This window comes from Apium graveolens, chromosome 6 (genome assembly GCF_009905375.1).
Source record: "Apium graveolens cultivar Ventura chromosome 6, ASM990537v1, whole genome shotgun sequence".
NCBI lineage: Eukaryota > Viridiplantae > Streptophyta > Magnoliopsida > Apiales > Apiaceae > Apium > Apium graveolens.
The window spans coordinates 59090570-59109283 of NC_133652.1; the positions used below are offsets into that span (position 1 = coordinate 59090570).

Here is an 18714-nt window from a genome sequence, read left to right on the forward strand (position 1 = left end):
GGTGGATAGCTTTTTGTGAGTCACCCGAAGCAGTACCGATGAGTGTTGTTCGCGAGTTCTACGCGAACGCAAAGGCTGAAAAGAATAGGTTTTCTGTAGTTCGTGGGCTGACAGTTGATTATCATCCTGCGGCGATTCGCCGTGTGATTGGACAGCGAGAGAGGAAGCCCGAGGAGGAGAACTGGAATGAAAAGACTGCTGAGGACTTTGACTTGGATTTGATTTATGCGACTCTATGTCGACCGGGCACAGTTTGGAACCGCAGTCCAGCCAATAATGAGTATCGTCACTTTCCGGCGATCGCCATGAACAGGTATGCCCGTGCATGGAACGCATTTATATGTGCTAATATTTTGCCTTCTTCACATGCACACGAGGTCACAGTTGAGAGAGCACAGTTGTTGTGGGGAATTCTGAATGAGGAATACTATGTGGACCTTGGTGAGTTTATCTACCAAGGAATTCTAAAGTTTTTGAGGGGAGCAAAGCATATGAACATCCCTTATGCATCCACGGTTACAAAGCTATGCCGTGCAGTAGGAGTGAACTGGCCGGCTCATGAGCAGTTGCAGTTGCCAGCAGCTCCTATAGATTCTGGCACTCTGAATGGGATGCAGGAGTGGACCGGTGGTGAGCCTGAGGAGCATGGGCTGGGTTATCGTCTTCCAGGAGGGCGTCCAGCATGAGGTGCTACTATGGCCAGGCCAGGGCGTGGTGAGGCTAGTTCTTCAAGAGCTCAGGAGGGTGTTGGGATGGGTGATGCCCAGTATAGGAGGCTTTCACGGCGGATGGATGCCATGTATGAGACGCAGAGCAGGTTTGCTCAGGAGCTCACCCTTGCGTTAGGGACTGCTTTTCGAGGCCTTGGAGCTGATATCCAGTGGCCAGTTTTTGGTGAGGACTCTGCATACCCGCCGCCTGATACTCCACCCACTGAGGGTGATGATGATGATGACTCCGAGTAGGTATAACCTGTGTTCCTTTCTACTACCTTCACTGGGGACAGTGAAGATTTTAAGTTTGGGGGTGGTAGTTAAGGAATATTTTGTGTGTGTCATATAGTTGCATATTCATGATAGTTAGTTCATATAGTTGCATAATTTTTGCCATATAGTTTTTTTATATATAGCTTTATTTGTTGTCATATCATATAGCTCATGCATATACCATGATCCCTTTTGCAATGATTTATCGACTGAATTGTGATATTGATGCGAGTGTAGTGATAACATTAAAGTGATATTAAGTTGTGTAGGTTGATATGCATGCTAGAAGTACTTGTATTGTCACTAAGTCTTAGAGAATGCTAAAGGACTAGATTGTTGTTATGATCTGATTATTTTCGAGGATAATCTATTTATTATGCTTAGAATTTGATAATAGGTTCTTAGTGGTAAAGGCATGAAAACGAAAAAAAAATGGAGTAAAAATGGAATTTGTTGCTAGTTGTGGCTAGGCGTCAAATGGCTAGTAGCCGGCTCGCATGTTATGCGAGTAGTCTAGGGTTGAGCAAGATGGAGCGAAACGCACTTGCTCAGAGTTAAAAAAAAAAAAAATTAAATTTTTTTTTTTGCGTAATTGATCAAGAGTGGGCTCTTTGGTATTCGAGTTATTAAGTTCTTAGGGGACTTTGTGCCTAGTGACCTAAGGCTTTTAGAGTCTGGGATCCGCTAACCTAACGCTCGTTACATGGATACCATTGTATAAGTCTTTTGTGGACCTCACTCATTGCACGGTCAAATAAGCATTTGCGTTGTAAATAAAAAGCACGATTCCGTAGTAAGCTCCAAAGTTCTTGTAGTGTTGTATATCACTTTGTGCCTAGAATTTTTATTCTTTGTATAATCCTAGGATTGCCTTGAGGATAGTCTAGTCATAGTAATTGGTCTAGTTCCGAAGCATATCTGTTAAGCATTTGCACACACCACGTTTCTGGCGGTATGTCCGTTTGCATGAGTTTCTTGATCTTTAGTGTCTAACTGCATTCGTTGAGACGTGACAATTTGGTTGGTTAATTGTAGTAAGGGGGATCGTTGCATTTTCATATAGATTGCATTCATGCATATTTTTATTTGTTTTTGAGTCTGTGACGCTTGAGGACAAGCATCGATTTAAGTTTGGGGGTGTGATAAGTGGCATTTTATACCACTTAGAACGTCTTAAAATGGCTTAAATTGGTGTCTTGAAATCAAGTATTTTGTGTATTTGATACGTTTTTCTAGTGTTTATGCATTTCAGGGTATTAGTTGCATTTCGGAGAAGGAATCATCAAGAATAAGCCTTGGCATGTGTTCACCATTGCGAGAGGAAAAGAACGGGCAGATTACGGTGAAGAAACGGAGCAAACCTGGAAATTTTCCAGTAGGGTCCTGCGCGCCCGCGCAGCAATGCTGAGCGGCCGCGCAGCAGCCTTGCGCGCCCGCGCAGAAATGCTGAGCGGCCGCGCAGGGTCGGGGAAAATAATATATTGTTTTAGACTTCTACTTCTGTTTGGCTTCCAACTTCTATGTAATCTGAGTTTTATGGGACTATTATATAAGTAGATTTGAGACGTTTTTCACAGAGTATTAAGAGGGGATTATGTTTTAGATTGTGTTTTGCAAGAAGCGAAGGAGATAAGGAAGAAGACCGATTTAGCACACAGCAACGAAGAGGAAGCATATATTCTTGTGATTCTTGTTTCGTTGTAACGTTGGATGCTAGTTTTCTTGCTTTGACTTATTTACTCTTGTGACATACTCTGTTTTAATATAATTAGTTTAGTTGTTATTTTCTTATGTTCACTTATCATGATTTCATATGAACCCATGATGGCGATAAGTTCTATTATGGGCTAATTGTGATCATGGGGTTGCAACGGATTTATTATGGAATTCTTTAGTTAATTGTTTAATACTTTAGTGTGTGATGATTGCATGATATCTAGTATTGGTTGTGCGTATTCGTCTTATGTGCGTCGCGAACATATAAGATAGGGTGTTAATCTCTTGTGAAGCGACGGTGGATCTTGAGATTTAGAACTTGCCATGCTAGCATAGGTTCATGTACGTTGTGCATGATTAGTGGGTAACTCTAACAGTTTTATTTGCCCTATGTAATCAAAAGGAATAACTTGTGCTTAAATCGTTGTGTTGTCAATTTCTGTAGACATATAGGAACTCAACATAATTGATGACTATTCAACTTCTATCTTAATTGTGGATGTTTGGTAGAATGGTATTAGTACAATGAAAGTTGGCTTTTATCAGTTTTGTGTTATTCGATTAATATCATCACTGTCACATGCTAAAGGTAATAACTATGACTATAGAAGGAAGTAATAATGAAGTTGTGATCTCATGAGTGTTTTATTATTGATAAATTGAAGTGTTAGTTAAGTGGTTAATTAAGTAGTTAATTATAATTAATATTTCATCAACAATTTTAAGTGTTATCTTAACATTGAGAAGTAATCATACATTGGTGAGTGAGTTAAATTAGACAATAACTTAGTCTGAGTCTCTGAGGGAACGAACTAGAAAGTATTCTATATTACTTGCGAACGCGTATACTTGCGTGAATATTAGTGCATGATTTCGCCCTAACATCCATCTGTGAACCCATCTTGGCCAAAGCATCCGCATTACTATTTTCTTCTCGCGGAACGCTTTCTAGCCTGGCATTTGAAATTTTTTTCAGTAAGCGTTGTGCACATCTCATATATAGCTCCGTTCGCGGTCCCCGGGCTTGGAAACCTCCGTTGACCTGGTTCACAACTAATTCGGAATCGCTCTGAACTATCAGATTCACGGCTCCTACCTCCAGAGCTAATTTCAGACCGTTGATCAAGGCTTCATACTCAGCATCATTGTTAGTAGCATAAAATTTGAAATGGATAGCACTCATCAAACGGTGTCCCTCCGGACTGATCAAGACAATTCCGGCACCTGATCCATTGTTGTTCACGGCCCCGTCCATATGTAATATCCACCAAGGGTGTGGGAGTTCCTGCCTCTTTTCATCCTGGTGACTTCCTTGCGAGGTCGGTTCTGCCAACACTATGGCCTTATCATTGACTTCTGCATCGAACTCAAGTATGAAATCAGCCAATGCTTGTCCCATGATTGTCGTGCGAGGACAATATTCTAAATCTAATTGTCCTAGCTCTACTGCCCATTTTAACATTCTCCCTGACGATTCGGGTTTATGTAGAATATGCCGAAGCGGATAAGCGGTGCGAACTTCTATTCGGTGAGCCTGAAAGTATGGTCTTAGCTTTCGTGCTGCAAGAATAAGTGCGTACACTAGTTTTTCCATGTTGGTATATTTGGTTTCCGCATCCAACAACCTTTTCCTCACATAGTATACGGGCCACTGGTGGCTTGTTTCTTCCTTTACCAATATTGCATTGACGGATTATTCAGACACCGCCAAATAAAGAATCAATATCTCTCCGTCTTCAGGCTTGGCCAACATCGGAGGATTTCCCAACTGCTCTTTGATTTTCAGAAAAGCTTCTTCACACTCGGGAGTCCACAGAAAATCCTTCCCCCTTTCTTTGATTGCCTTGAAGAATTCTTTGCACCTATCCGATAAATTTGAGACAAATCGATTCAGGGCCGCAATCCTTCATGTCAGGCTCTGTACTTGTTTGACGCTGGTGGGGGATTTCATGTCTAGCAGAGCTTTTATTTTTACCGGGTTAGCCTCAATCCCCCGGTGGTTGACCATGAATCTCAAGAATTTCCCCGACTCCACGCCGAACACACACTTCTGCGGGTTTAGTTTCATCTTATATTTTCTCAGAATATGGAACATTTCAGCTAAGTCGGCGAGGTGGTCTTCCGCCTTTTTCGATTTTACGAGCATGTCATCCACATACACTTCCATTGTTTTTCCAATCTACTTCTTGAACATTTTGTTTACCAATCTTTGATAAGTGGCACCGGCGTTGATCAGACCAAATGGCATTCCGATATAGCAGTAGAGTCTTCTATCAGTGATGAAAGAGGTGTGCTCCTGGTCAGGCTCATACATAAGGATTTGGTTATACCCAGAGTATGCGTCCATGAAGCTGAGCAAGGCATGTCCTGCCGTGGCGTCGACCAACTGATCAATTCTCGGTAGGGGAAAACTATCTTTTGGGCACGCCTTATTTAGATCGGTGAAATCCACGCATGTTCGCCATTTGCCATTGGGCTTTTTTACCAACACCGGGTTTGCTAGCCATTCTGGGTAGAAGGATTCCCGGATTAGTCCGACATCCAGGAGCCTATCTACTTCCTCTGCTAGGGCTATTGTAATATCCGGGATATATCGTGTAATTATTTTTGCTATTAAATAATTATTATGTGTGTTCAGTATCTATTCTGTGAGATAATTGTTAAGTATTATCTGTACTTGGATATTCAAAAATAATATTAATTGAGTATTTTAATTTTTATATGTTCAAAATAAAATATAGATAATTGTCATATCTTCCTAATTATTTTGACGTTGATTTATGGATTTATAAGAATCATATGAAATTTCTAAAATCTTTTTTCGGGTAATTAAAATCTATTTTAGAAAAACGGGAACCAGCCGACGTCACCCGTTGTTACGTTTTTGGACCCGAAACTCTACCGAAAACTCCTTCCTAACCCAATTGTAATATTCCGAGCATATTCCATGTTTCGAGTTTTTCGATCCGGCGTACGGTTTGTTCTACGCGGGTCCCGGCGCAATATTTTCGATACAATATTCGTCTCGGTAAATCAATAAAACCCGTATTTTCGATAAACGGGAGCTTTTTATTAAAATATCCCAATTATCACTTTGTAATACGTGTAACCAGGCGCTGGGACCAAGACCGCAGTACAAAGTGTATTGGTTTGGATAATTATCCCGAAAACCGATACCATTTGGATCAGTTTTTATAAATAAACGTACCGTTTTGATCTAACGGGATACTAATTTTCCATAAATATAAATAGCCTTCTACCGTATTTTATTTCATATCAAAATCATTTGCAGAAAGATAAATATATGATTTTACAGAGAAAAATCATATATTCATAAATTGTTCCAAGAATCAAATCAAGTTTTGAAGGTGTTATTGATCTTTGTTTGAAAAGCTCGAGTACTGGATTTGAAGGTCTTGAAAAGCTCTATCAGAATCTGTAATCCATATACCTGCAGAATCAAAGGCTTATTTTCTGGAAATTTATTTATTTTCGAATTTATTTTATTAAAAATATGAATTTTTGTTCAGATGATTGTTTGTATGAGTTGATGATTGCATGTTGTAGAGCTTATTTTCCTGATGATTGTCATATGTCATACGTCTGATTTGGAGTTCAATAACATGCTCAAAAGTGGGTTTAATTTTCGAATTTCAAAATTAGGGTTTATAACCCGTATGAATGTTTTCAATTGAAATTTGGGGGTTTTTGATTCAGGGGTTATTAACTGTTGATTTATAGTTGGTTGTATTCCTTATGAAATTTGCAATCGATTGATATATAGCTCGTTAACAGAGGACGCTTGAATCATAGGGAGTTGTGTTTTTAAAAATTCCCGATGTTCGCCGGAAACCGGCGATGTTCTTTGCCAATTTCCGGCCAGAACAGGGATGATTAGAATGATTTATTTGCATGGATATGTACTTTTGAAAACGATGAAGTTTGGTCCCCCAGGTTTCCAGACTTTGCAAAAATCGGATTCCTGTTTTAAAAATATTTAAAAATAATATTTCCTATTTATTTTTATTATAAAAATTCATTTTTAATTTCTGAAAATTCTAAAAATTAGTATTTTAATTCCGAAAATTATTTTTAATTCCAAAATAAATCTAAATTAATTAGTTAATTAATTTCAGTTAATTTCTAATTGATTAATTGGTCAATGAATTTGAAAATTAATTGATTAATTGATTTAATTAATTATTAATTGATTTTAATTAATTATTTAATTAGATTTAATTATTTAAAAATGATTTAAAAATTCCGAAAAATAGTTTCGAGCTTTAAAATATTATTCTAAATTATTTCCAAGGCTCGATAATTATTATAAAATTGTTTCGGAGCCAGAACTGGTCAACCGAACACTGTTTATTATTCCGAAATTGATCCAACGACCCGTTTTAATTACGAAAAATATTTTAAAAATCATTTTAAATACCCGAAAGCCTATTTATGACCCGAGACTTCTTTATAAATGACATATCATTGATTACGTGATGTATTATGTGCTATACGTGACTTATTGATTGACTATCGGTCTATATATTCGGTGTTTACTTGATTATTGCATAACTTTCAATCCGTTAATCGGATTTGGGTAAAACGAAGGGTAGATAGAAGTATGTGTTGAATAGAACTCTATGAGTCGATTTTTGATAGATGCTTATGATATGTGAGCAGAAGAGGCAAGGCGTAGGAAAGGGAAACATGTAGTTGAGGAGTAAAACAGTTGTGATTGGAAGCGAGTGCAGTGTAGTAAGCTAATACCAGGCAAATGTTCTGAATTTTCTCGAGATATTGTAGTACTTGATAGTCTTGTTGATATTGCAAGTGCTTTGAAACACTAAAACCCAAACTCTGATTCCAGTTATTGTTCTTGAGCCATGAACCTTATTCTTTCTGTTAGGTCACACACACTGTAGAGGGGGGGGGGGTGAATACAGTGTGTAATACAATAAAATCGAACTTTAATATATTAAAGTAACAGAAACAAACTTTATTGAAACAATAAACTCTGTTACAGTATGGAACTGTTACCTCTCAGTGATGAACAAATATCACGAGAGCTGCTAGGGTTACAATGAATAATCTTCTCGAATATGATAACACTTATAGTGTAAACCCTATGTCTGTGTTTATATACTACACAGTTACAAGATAATCGCTAATTGATATGGAATATAATTCTGCTTCCTAAAATATATCAATCAGATATCTTTTCTTCCAAGTATTCCATTCTTCACAGAACTCCTTCTTCATGCATATCTCTTTTTATGTTTATCTCGATCTTCTTTCCTTTAATCAGCTACTGTCCTTATCTGATCATCCTTCAGCACTTAAGTTCTGATATCTAACTTCTGATGATTATCTCCTGATAATATAAGTACTGATATCCTTAAGTCTTGACTTCCAGTATAAGTACTGATCAACAATTAAGTACTGATTTGTCCTGTTAAGTAAGATCTGAAATCTAAACATAAATCATATTAGCCATGACATTATCAAATATATCTAACAATCTCCCCCAACTTGTAAATTGGCATAATATACAAGTTTAACAGATATTTGATGATGTCAAAAACATTAAGTACAAATGCATGAGAATTAGACTAGATAACTACAACTTACAGTCCTTAAAGCTTTACCAATATTCAACTTCTGATAACAACTTCAGTCTGTACAAATATCATAATTTAAGCAGTTGTAGATCTTCGACTTGGCTTCATCATCTGATCTCTCTGATGTCAGGAGTTGTTCTGAGATAGTTCTTTAACAAACATTTCTCAGCATATCTGAGTTCATCAATCATTCTCCTTTTGGCATCTTTAAGCTCTGCAGTATCTTCACCAGTTTGAAAGATTGCAGCTCTGAGATCATTGATCTTTGCTTTTCTCAACTCCTGATCTAGTCTTATGACATAGGCTTTGTCAGACTCCAGATTGAATTCAAGTCCCTTAATACCAAGATATGTTCTGATTTGTGCAGTATTAGGTTTCATATCAACAATATCACCATTGTGATCTCTGTACTTTGGAACATATGTGATGTCAGACTTAACAGAATAAAGCCTTTTCTGTCTCTGAATCTGTTCTTTTAAATAGTTTGCAGCAGTTCATGTTATTATGTCATCCACTTGAAGTAAGAAAAGTACATGCTCCAATTCTTCAAAATACTTCAATGGAATGGCATTTTGTCTTATATGATAAACACTACCATCTGTCATGAAATACAACATGATGTATTCTTTCAAGTAGGTATGGTAAACCATCTGTACAGATTCCAGTTGATTCAATCTCTCAGGAGTTGCTCCAATACCTGGTTCACTCAAGGAAGTTGGATCATTGGTAGTGTTATGTATTCTTCTTTCATCAACAGTTCCCAATCCAGTTTTATCTCTAGCTTCCTTTCCAGTAACTACTCTTACTTCAAAACCACTTGCAGTAGTCTTCAAAGGTTGAGTCTGTTTTGCTTTAGTGAATCCTGGTAGGAGTGTCTTTGGTCTATCTTCTGATATCAAGTTAACTTGAGCTATGTCAGAGGTTACTTGCTTCTTCTGAATATCAGAACTTACAATTTCTTGACTCTGAATAACTTGAGCCATGTCAGAGGTTATTTTAAGAACTTTTCTTGAAGTCAGAGCAAGATCATCCTTTTCATCAGTAATTTCTTCATCCTCAGGAGGCACATAAACATTGATAGGTTCACCAACTTTTTCTTTACCCTTGGATCTTGGATCTATCTGCGGTTGTGATCTAGCCAATGTTGCTTCAGTATGTGTTCTTTCTTTGATCACAATGCCTTTGAGTTTTGGAAGTGGCTTTTTACCAGAAGCTTCAGATTTAGATGTGACTTTCTCTGATTTAAGCCTGGCTTCTTCTTTCATTAAACTCTCCAAGTCCATTCCTGGATTTTCCTGAAGAAATAACTGTCTTGACATTTCCTCATCAAGATCTAAAAGTTCATCAGAACTTATCTTTTTACCAGTAGCAGAACTTATTCTCTTCCCAGTATCAGAACTTGTCCTGTGACTAGCTTGTCTTGATGTGAATCCTCTACCTTGACTATGACCTCTACCCATTCCAGAGTTTCCTTGATCATCTTTTTCATTATCCTTTCCTGTCAGTGTCTTGTCAGTCTTGCATTTGGACTTAATTACTTTCTCCCCCTTTTTGGCATCAGCAGGTAGTAGTAGAGAGATAAGCAATTCCACTGAGGATTGGATTTCAGTTAGTTGTGATTGCTGAGAAGCTTGATTTTTCAGAATTTCATCAATCTGAACTTGTTGATGATCTTGAGTCTTCTCAATATAAGCAATCCTGTCAATGGTAGGTTGGAAGAACTTTTTCTTATCAATTTTCCAAACTTGTTCCTATTTGATAAAGTTCTCCTGAATCTTGTGTAGCTCTGCATGAGTAGTTGAATGAAGACCTTGTAGATGTTTAGTACTCAATGCAGTGACTTTAAGCTAGGTTTTGAAATCATCAGAATTTAACATTTCATCAGCTTTAGTCAAGTGCTCAGCAAGATGCTTTTCAGTTGGAACACATGAAACTGAGTTCCATTCCATAGTCCACTCCTGTCCTGCAGGAGTTGCACTCCAAGGTACTGGTGCTTCTCCAGTAACAAACTTCTTAACCAGTTCAGACTTTAGAATAGTCTGTTGAGGAGCATGTCCTGAAGGACCTGCTGTATCAGCATCTGCAGTTGGAGCAGCATCACCAGTATCTCCAGCATTTGCAGCATCAGAACTTAAAGAATCAGTATCTTCTGATAAGACAACAGTGTGAGTAGTAATGGAGGTTTTAGCATCCTCTAATTGCTGATCTGGTTCTAAGTTCTGATCAACAGCCATATCCAGATGCTCACCTAAAGTCTGATCATCAGCATCTTGATGCAGAGAAGGTGTTGTTGATAACTCTGGAGTATGAACAGCATCAGTAACAGGTGTTGTGGAATGATTATTTGTTGTTGGAGCTTCTAAGAGAATTACTTCAGGCACAACCAAGTTTTGAACATCAATATCAGCACTTGTGCCTGGATCAACAGGAGACACAGAAGGTGTGTTAGCCTTTTCAGAAACAGCTTCCTGAGATGGAGTTGATGGAGAAGAAGTGACTGGAGCAAATTCCTTGTCTTGTGAGATCAGAGATTCCTGATCCCCTTCCTTAGCTGCTTCCTCTTCATCATCTGAAACTGGCTTTTTTGCCCTCTGTTTCTTGTATCTCTTTGTTGATTTGTATCTCTGAGGATTGATCAGTCTGTGAAGTGGAGAGATAGGATTTGAGATATGTCCTGAGGGTAGGTTGAGTAGAATGAGTGGTAGGTGCTGAGGATGATGGTTTTTGGGTGATTGTGGTTGGTTGGACATCAGAGTAAACAGATCTATAAGTATGAGGATCAACATTTACTAAGATCTGTTTTACAGACTGAGGAATCTGTAATGGTCTAACACTGATTTCTTAGTATCAGCATTTACCAGGTCATTAAAGTATCGTTTTGCAACTCTAAAAGGTGGGGTTGAGGAACTGATTAATTGAGGTTCATCAGTACAAAAAGTATATATAAGTTGACAGAATCTAGAAAAATAGACAACATTCCTATCCTCTGTCATCCTATCCCCAATAAAACCAATTATTCCGGTTGCAAAATCAAAATGAGTTTGATGGATAATAGCATACCCTATGTGCTGACTCAGAATTGGGATAGCATCAAAATTCGAACATTTGTTCCCAAAAGCTTTGGTGATGCAGTCGAAGAAGAAGCTCCATTCTCTTCTGATATGAGCCCGTTTCAACTGCCCAAGTTTTGCCAATCCTTTCATACCCCAAATTTGCCATTAACTCCTGAAGAGCTGATTCTTCTGGAATTGAAAAGGTACAATCTTCTGGGAGATGTAGAGCTTTGCGTATTGTACCAGGAGTGACTACATAAGATGAATCACCCACTTCGAAAACAATACTGGGAGTGCCATGTTTACCACCATCATCAAAATGCCCAGTCCGCCAAAATGTCAGAACTTGTTGGCTCGAAAAGACTGAAGGCTGGGTCAGTACATACCCAATCTCACTATGTGCAAGAAGATCTCGCACAAAATGCAATTCAGATGGAGCTTCAGCATGATCAAGAATTACAGCATAGTTGTTTGGAACAAACTTAGCTCCATCAATGAGTAAATCTGTTGGACACCTGTCAGACATGCAGTAATAACTGATAGTTACTGGGCGCGAGAAAACAGTAATCATTACTTGCCCACTTGCCTGTTTTCAAGAAAAAACCGTTCCATTTACCCAGATATTCCATTAATCAAGGTGAAACAGTTTTAATTCAAAATTGAAACCATTCCCACTGATTTAATTATTTTTCACTGCATCATTAATTTTCTGAAAAGAAATCAAGTGAAAATGACCAAGATAAATCATATGAGTAAGTACTGATAAAGGAAAGTCAGAACTTAAATTAAAACAGAATTTATATAGTCATCAGAATATCAATCAGGATTTATCAATGTATTACAAAATAACTTAGAGACAAAATCTTGAAACAAAAACAAATTTCATTAATATATCAAGAGAATACATTCATGAAATGGAAATTACATCAGTACTTATACAAGATTTCCCTAAGCTACGAAACTTAACATCAACAGCTTTAGTCCTAGCTAAGAAGCCTGACAAAGCTGATGATGAAGAATAACAGGAAGAAGACGAGATTAAATCATTTCTTCTTCCTACTCTCGACAAACAGAATGGCGAGTCGGATGATTCGCTCTTGCTGGTGGAGAGCTTCCAGCCTTTCCTCCTCCAATCGCTCCAGATGGCGATGGTAGTCCATATAGAAGAACAGGAGGTGGGTCAGTACCTCCTGTGGGATCGAGTCCCATATCTCCTCAGGAATGGCCGTGACGTGCCATTCCTGCTGCCAGTCGGCACAGCTTAGCTCCATATTGAAGTTTTGGTAGTTCAAAAACATGTTGTATCTGACCATTGTGTTTTTGAAAGAAAAAGTATGAAGGTAAGTTTGTGAGAAAGAATTTGATGGGAAGGCTGATGTGAAGAGGCTGTTTATATAGGCAAGAGAATGCCAGGAGACATAAAGGTTTTTAATGCTGACAGGTAGAATTAATTCTACCTCGTCTCCCCAGACTTGAAAAAAGAATAACATTCATTGGAAAGAGAAAACATGGTTTAATGCGCACAAGAAGCAAGTAAAAGTTGACTGTTGAAGTACGAATACCATTAACCCTAACCATAGTGACTATTAATCTTCCACTTCAACATATTCTAGTTTGAACCGAGATTGTTAACAAATTTTATCCACAGATAAGTTAAGTAACGAATTAGACTGTAATATCAGAACTTAGACTTATATCAGAACTTAACAGTCATCAGAACATGATTTCTTAACTCGAAAAGGAATGCCTATTTTAGTAAATCCTCATACAAGTTCTGAGTTATATTCTTCAGAACTTAATCATCAGAACATGTAATCAGAACTTGTCCTCAGAATTAGTGCAAGGTGACACAATAACTGTTTATCTAAAACAACATAGACCACCACAGTAATTTTCATCATTAAGATGGAGTGATTAGTGTGTGCATTAAGCTAAATTTCAGACAAGGAGTACAATTTGATTCACTTCAGTATATCTTAAAAATAAGACATAACTAAAATTTTGCTAAAGAGCTGTCATTATCCTGAATCCTACTGATGAATGAGTTCATGCTTGAGTACACCTCAACTGTTTTGTGCTAATTTTATTCATCTTTTTAAATTCTATTTTACAGTGGCTCCTCAGTGTAAGTGAGTCACGACTGCTTATCAGAATTTATGCTGTTATCAGAGTATTTCTCCAGTAATCATAGAGTGTGAAAAGTCACCAAAAAAATATTTTTCTTTTCTAATGCATATTTACTTAATACCAGCAATGCACTTGGGTCTTCCCTTCCACATTTTTACTCTAGATCTCAAAGGAGTACCTGATTTTATTCTTTGATCCTTTTGATTTTTCTTTTTATAAGTGAGGTTTATCAGCACTTAGTACATTCAGCAGTTTTACTAGTATCAGAACTTAACAGATGAGTAGCATTATTCTAATTTGTGACTTAGTAATAAGATAAACAAAGTAAACTCAACTAAGCTCAATTATCAGAATTTGCTAGTGTCATAATATTTCCACAGAAATAATTACTTCTTACATGGGATCATTTGTTTATTGAAGACTAGTAATTCAGTATCTAGCACAGTTATCCTCATAGGATTGAATGGTTATTTAGACAGACATATCACTTATCAGAGTTTAGAAACATATATCAGACGGCAGTTAGTACTTAAAAATATTTGACAATTAATCACAGAATACACAAGAGATTAAATTCTGTAAATACTGATCATAAAGTCTGATAATACAGAACAAGACTAAGCAGATTTAGAGAAAGAACCTGAAATCATTCCAAGTTCATTTACCAATCTTGTAAAAGTGGCTTCACACAGTGGTTTTGTGAAGATATCTGCTAGTTGTTGATCTGTTGGAATAAAGTGCAATTCCACTGTACCTTCATCCACATGTTCCCTTATGAAGTGGTACCTGATGCTGATGTGCTTTGTCATAGAGTGTTGAACTGGATTACCTGTCATAGCAATAGCACTTTGATTATCACAGTAAATAGGGATTTTGAAGTATGTTAACCCATAATCCAGTAACTGATTCTTCATCCAAAGAATTTGTGCACAACAGCTTCCTGCAGCAATATACTCTGCTTCAGCAGTTGATGTGGAAATTGACTTTTGTTTCTTGCTGAACCAAGAAACCAATCTGCCTCCAAGGAATTGGCAGCTTCCACTTGTGCTTTTCCTGTCAATTTTGCAACCTGCAAAATCTGCATCTGAGTAACCTATTAGTTTAAAATCTGATTCTCTAGGATACCACAATCCCAGATCAGCTGTTCCTTTAAGATACTTAAAGATTCTTTTCACAGCTTTTAAGTGAGGTTCTCTTGGATCTGCTTGAAATCTTGCACAAAGACAGGTAGCATACATGATATCAGGTCTACTAGCAGTTAGATAGAGTAGAGAGCCAATCATACCTCTGTATTCAATAATATCTACTGATTTACCAGTATCCTTATCCAGTTTTGTTGCAGTGGCCATGGGAGTGGATGCACTTGAACAATCTTGCATTCCAAATTTCTTCAGCAAGTTTCTGGTGTACTTAGTTTGACAAATAGAAGTGCCTTCTTCATTCTGCTTGACTTGAAGGCCCAGAAAATAGCTAAGTTCCCCCATCATACTCATCTGATATCTTGACTGCATTAGTTTGGCAAACTTGTTGCAAAGTCTGTCATTTGTAGACCCAAAAATGATATCATCAACATAAATCTGGACCAGAAGTAAGTCATTTCCATGGTTGAGGTAGAACAGTGTTTTGTCTATTGTTCCTCTGTTGAATCCACTTTCCAAAAGACACTGAGCTAAAGTCTCATACCAAGCTCTAGGAGCTTGCTTAAGTCCATAAAGTGCTTTATCAAGCCAGTAGACATAATCTGGATGTTTGGAATCTACAAAGTCTGGAGGTTGTTCAACATATACCTCCTCCTCCAATTCTCCATTGAGAAAAGCACTTTTCACATCCATTTGAAAGACAGTAAACTTTTTGTGAGCAGCATAAGCCAAAAATATCCTTATGACTTCTAACCTAGCAACTGGTGCAAATGTTTCATCATAATCAATTCCCTCCTGTTGAGAATATCCTTTTGCAACCAACCTTGCCTTATTCCTTGTAATTTTGCCATCACTGTCAGTTTTGTTTCTGAATACCCACTTTGTACCAACAACAGATCTATTTTTTGGTCTTGGCACTAGGGTCCAGACTTTGTTTCTTTCAAATTCATTTAACTCTTCCTGCATTGCTTGCACCCAATCAGCATCTTGAAGAGCTTCTTCCACTTTCTTTGGCTCAGTCTGAGAGAGAAAAGAATTATAGAGACATTCATTTGAAGTACCTGTTCTAGTTCTGACACCTGCATCAGGATTTCCAATTATCAAATCAGGTGTATGTGATTTTGTCCACTTCCTTGCAGATGGAAGGTTTTCTCTAGAACTGGATGCTCCCCCATAATCCATGCTGTCTTCATTTTCATTTTCTGATGCTCCCCCTGAAACTATGCTCTCTGAGTTGGATTCTTCAGAATTTAGATTTTCAGCACTAACATAATTTGGCTTATCAGAACTTGACGAATCAGAACTTGAAGAGCCAGATGTATGTTCTGATGTTTCTTGAGATGTGGTAGGATCTTGAGTATGCTCCCCCTGCATAGGTGCATCTTCCTTTGACGTAGTCACCACAGTTTCAATAACATCAGAGTTTAATCCATCAGAGTTTACAGTATCAGGACTTAGACTGTCAGGATTTTCAGTATCAGAATTTGAGTCTTCATTTTCAAATCTCAGCTGATCATGGTCAATGAAATGTTCAAGACCAGTAATCTTCTTGTCATCAAAAGAGACATTGATAGATTCCATGACCACTTTTGTTCTCAAATTATAGACTCTGAAGGCTTTTGTGGAAAGTGGATATCCAATAAAGATTCCTTCATCAGCTTTTAGATCAAACTTGGATAGCTGTTCAGGATGAATCTTTAGAACAAAACACTTGCATCCAAATACATGAAAGTATTTCAGATTTGGCTTCTTTTTCTTTACCATCTCATATGGTGTTTTTCCATGCTTGTTAATGAGTGTTGCATTTTGAGTAAAACAAGCAGTCTGCACAGCTTCAGCCCAGAAATAGGTTGGAAGCTTTGCTTCTTCAAGCATTGTACGTGCAGCTTCAATGAGAGTTCTATTCTTCCTTTCAACAACTCCATTTTGCCGTGGAGTTCTAGGAGCAAAAAATTCCTGCTTTATTCCATGGTTTTTGCAGAACTCTTCCATTATCAAATTCTTGAACTCAGTGCCATTATAACTCCTTAAAATTTTTACAGAGTCTTTGACCAGTTTATCCAGATGTTTGACATGATCAATCAAGATAGATGCAGTTTCACTTTTTGTGTGCAAAAAATGCACCCATGTGTATCTGGTGAACTCATCCACTATGACCAATGCATAATTCTTCTATGCAATAGACATGACATTTACTGGACCAAATAGATCAACATGTAGTAGATGATAAGGCTCAAGAATTGATGATTCAGTCTTGCTCTTGAATGAAGATTTCCTTTGTTTGGCCTTCTGAGAGGAATCACAAAGGCCATCAGGAGCAAATACTGACTTTGGCAGTCCTCTCACAAGATTTTTCTTGACCAGTTCATTTATATTGTTGAAGTTTAAATGAGAGAGTTTCTTGTGCCAATTCCATCTTTCTTCAATTGATGCTCTACTCATCAGAAAGATTGCAGAACCATCAGTACTTGTTGAAAGCTTAGCTTCATAAATGTTACCACGCCTGTATCCTTTCAGAACAACTTTGCCTTTAGATTTACTCACAATTTCACAGTGTTCTTCAAAGAAATCAACATGATAATCTTTGTCACAGATTTGACTTATACTCAGCAGATTGTGTTTAAGTCCTGAGACCAGAGCTACTTCTTTAATTATGACATTTCCAAGATTGATATTCCCATATCCCAATATTTTTTCAATGTTGCCATCTCCATAAGAAACACTTGGGCCAGCTTTCTCCACAAAGTCTGATAGCAGGGCCTTATTTCCAGTCAGATTTCCTGAACATCCACTATCCAGAACTAGAATATTTTTCCTGTTGCCCTGCAATCACAAAGACCACTAATTATTAGTTTTAAGGACCCAGACTTGCTTGGATCCTTTGGCCTTATTAAGTTTGTTAACATTTGCAGCGGATTTAGCATCAGAGTTTATGTAAACATTTTTCTTATCAGAACTTACACTATCAGACTTTGAATCAGAATTTACACTAGAAGGAACAATGGAAACTTTCTTCAAAGAAGGTTTTATTTGATAATAATCATAGTACAAACTATGATATTCCTTACAAGTATAAATGGAATGCCATAAACTACCACAATGAAAACAAGGATTTTGTGGTTTGTATCTAACAGACTGACTCTTAACTCCTGGTTTTGAAGGTAAGGAGTTAATATTCTTATTCTTCCTGCAAAAAGAAGCCAGATGGTTAGAACTTCCACAGTTATGACATGTTTTCCTAGGAGCATCAGGAACAGGTTTATAATCATTGCTTTTATTCACACCTTCCTTTCCATTCCTATTTTTCCTAGGTGATTTTACCTTGTTTGCATTCTTAACATCTTTCATCTTATGCTTAAGCTGCTTCTTTGTCATTAAGCCTATGTTCACTTCAGCTGTCTTTTCCTGTTTTAGTTTGTCAGAAGTTAATTCCTCTTTAACTTCTGATTTCTCATTTTCAGACTTTACAGTTACAAACTTAACAGGTTTTAACTTTGGCTTTTGCTTAACAACAGGCTTAATTTCTTCAGTTCCTTTATCATTCTTATCTTCTCCATAACCTAAGCCCTCTTTCCAGTTTCCACTACTTAGCAAATTTTGAGTTATTTTGCCAGAGTTAGTCCATGTCCTGATAATCTCTCTTTCCTTTTCTAACTCAGTTTTTAGAGATTCATTCATTTTTAGCACTTTATCCCTAACATAAAAAGCATCATCTCTATCCTTCTGAGTTTGATGAAACATGACTAACTCTTTTTCTAAGAAATCATTTCTTTTCTTAAAAGCAAGATTTTCAGAAGTTAATCTTTCACATGTTAAAGTTTGATCTCTATAACTAACAAACATGGTTTTAAGATATCTTCTTAACTCATTAATATCATTAGTATGAAAAGCATAAGTAGTCTAAGGTACCTTTGTTTCAGTAGCTTCAGAACTGCTCTCAGCATTTTCTTTATCAGCATTTGCCATCAATGCATAGTTCTCCTCACTTTCAGAGTCTGAGGAGTCTGTCCAGCTTTTCTGCTTTGTGACAAGAGCCTTGCCTTTGTCACCCTTTGCCTTCTTGCAATCAGGAGAT

General features: G+C 37.3%; 1 protein-coding gene across 1 annotated transcript in view; it reads right to left on the reverse strand.

Annotated features, from left to right (window-relative positions):
• Nucleotides 1–4296, reverse strand: part of LOC141665135 (uncharacterized) — a 41444-nt gene extending 37148 nt beyond the window's left edge. Inside the window, exon 1 of the mRNA XM_074471118.1 lies at nt 3552–4296. Within this exon, the coding sequence (XP_074327219.1) occupies nt 3552–4296 (745 nt within the window). The remainder of the gene's footprint in view (nt 1–3551) is intronic.
• Between the last annotated feature and the right edge of the window lie 14418 nt (nt 4297–18714).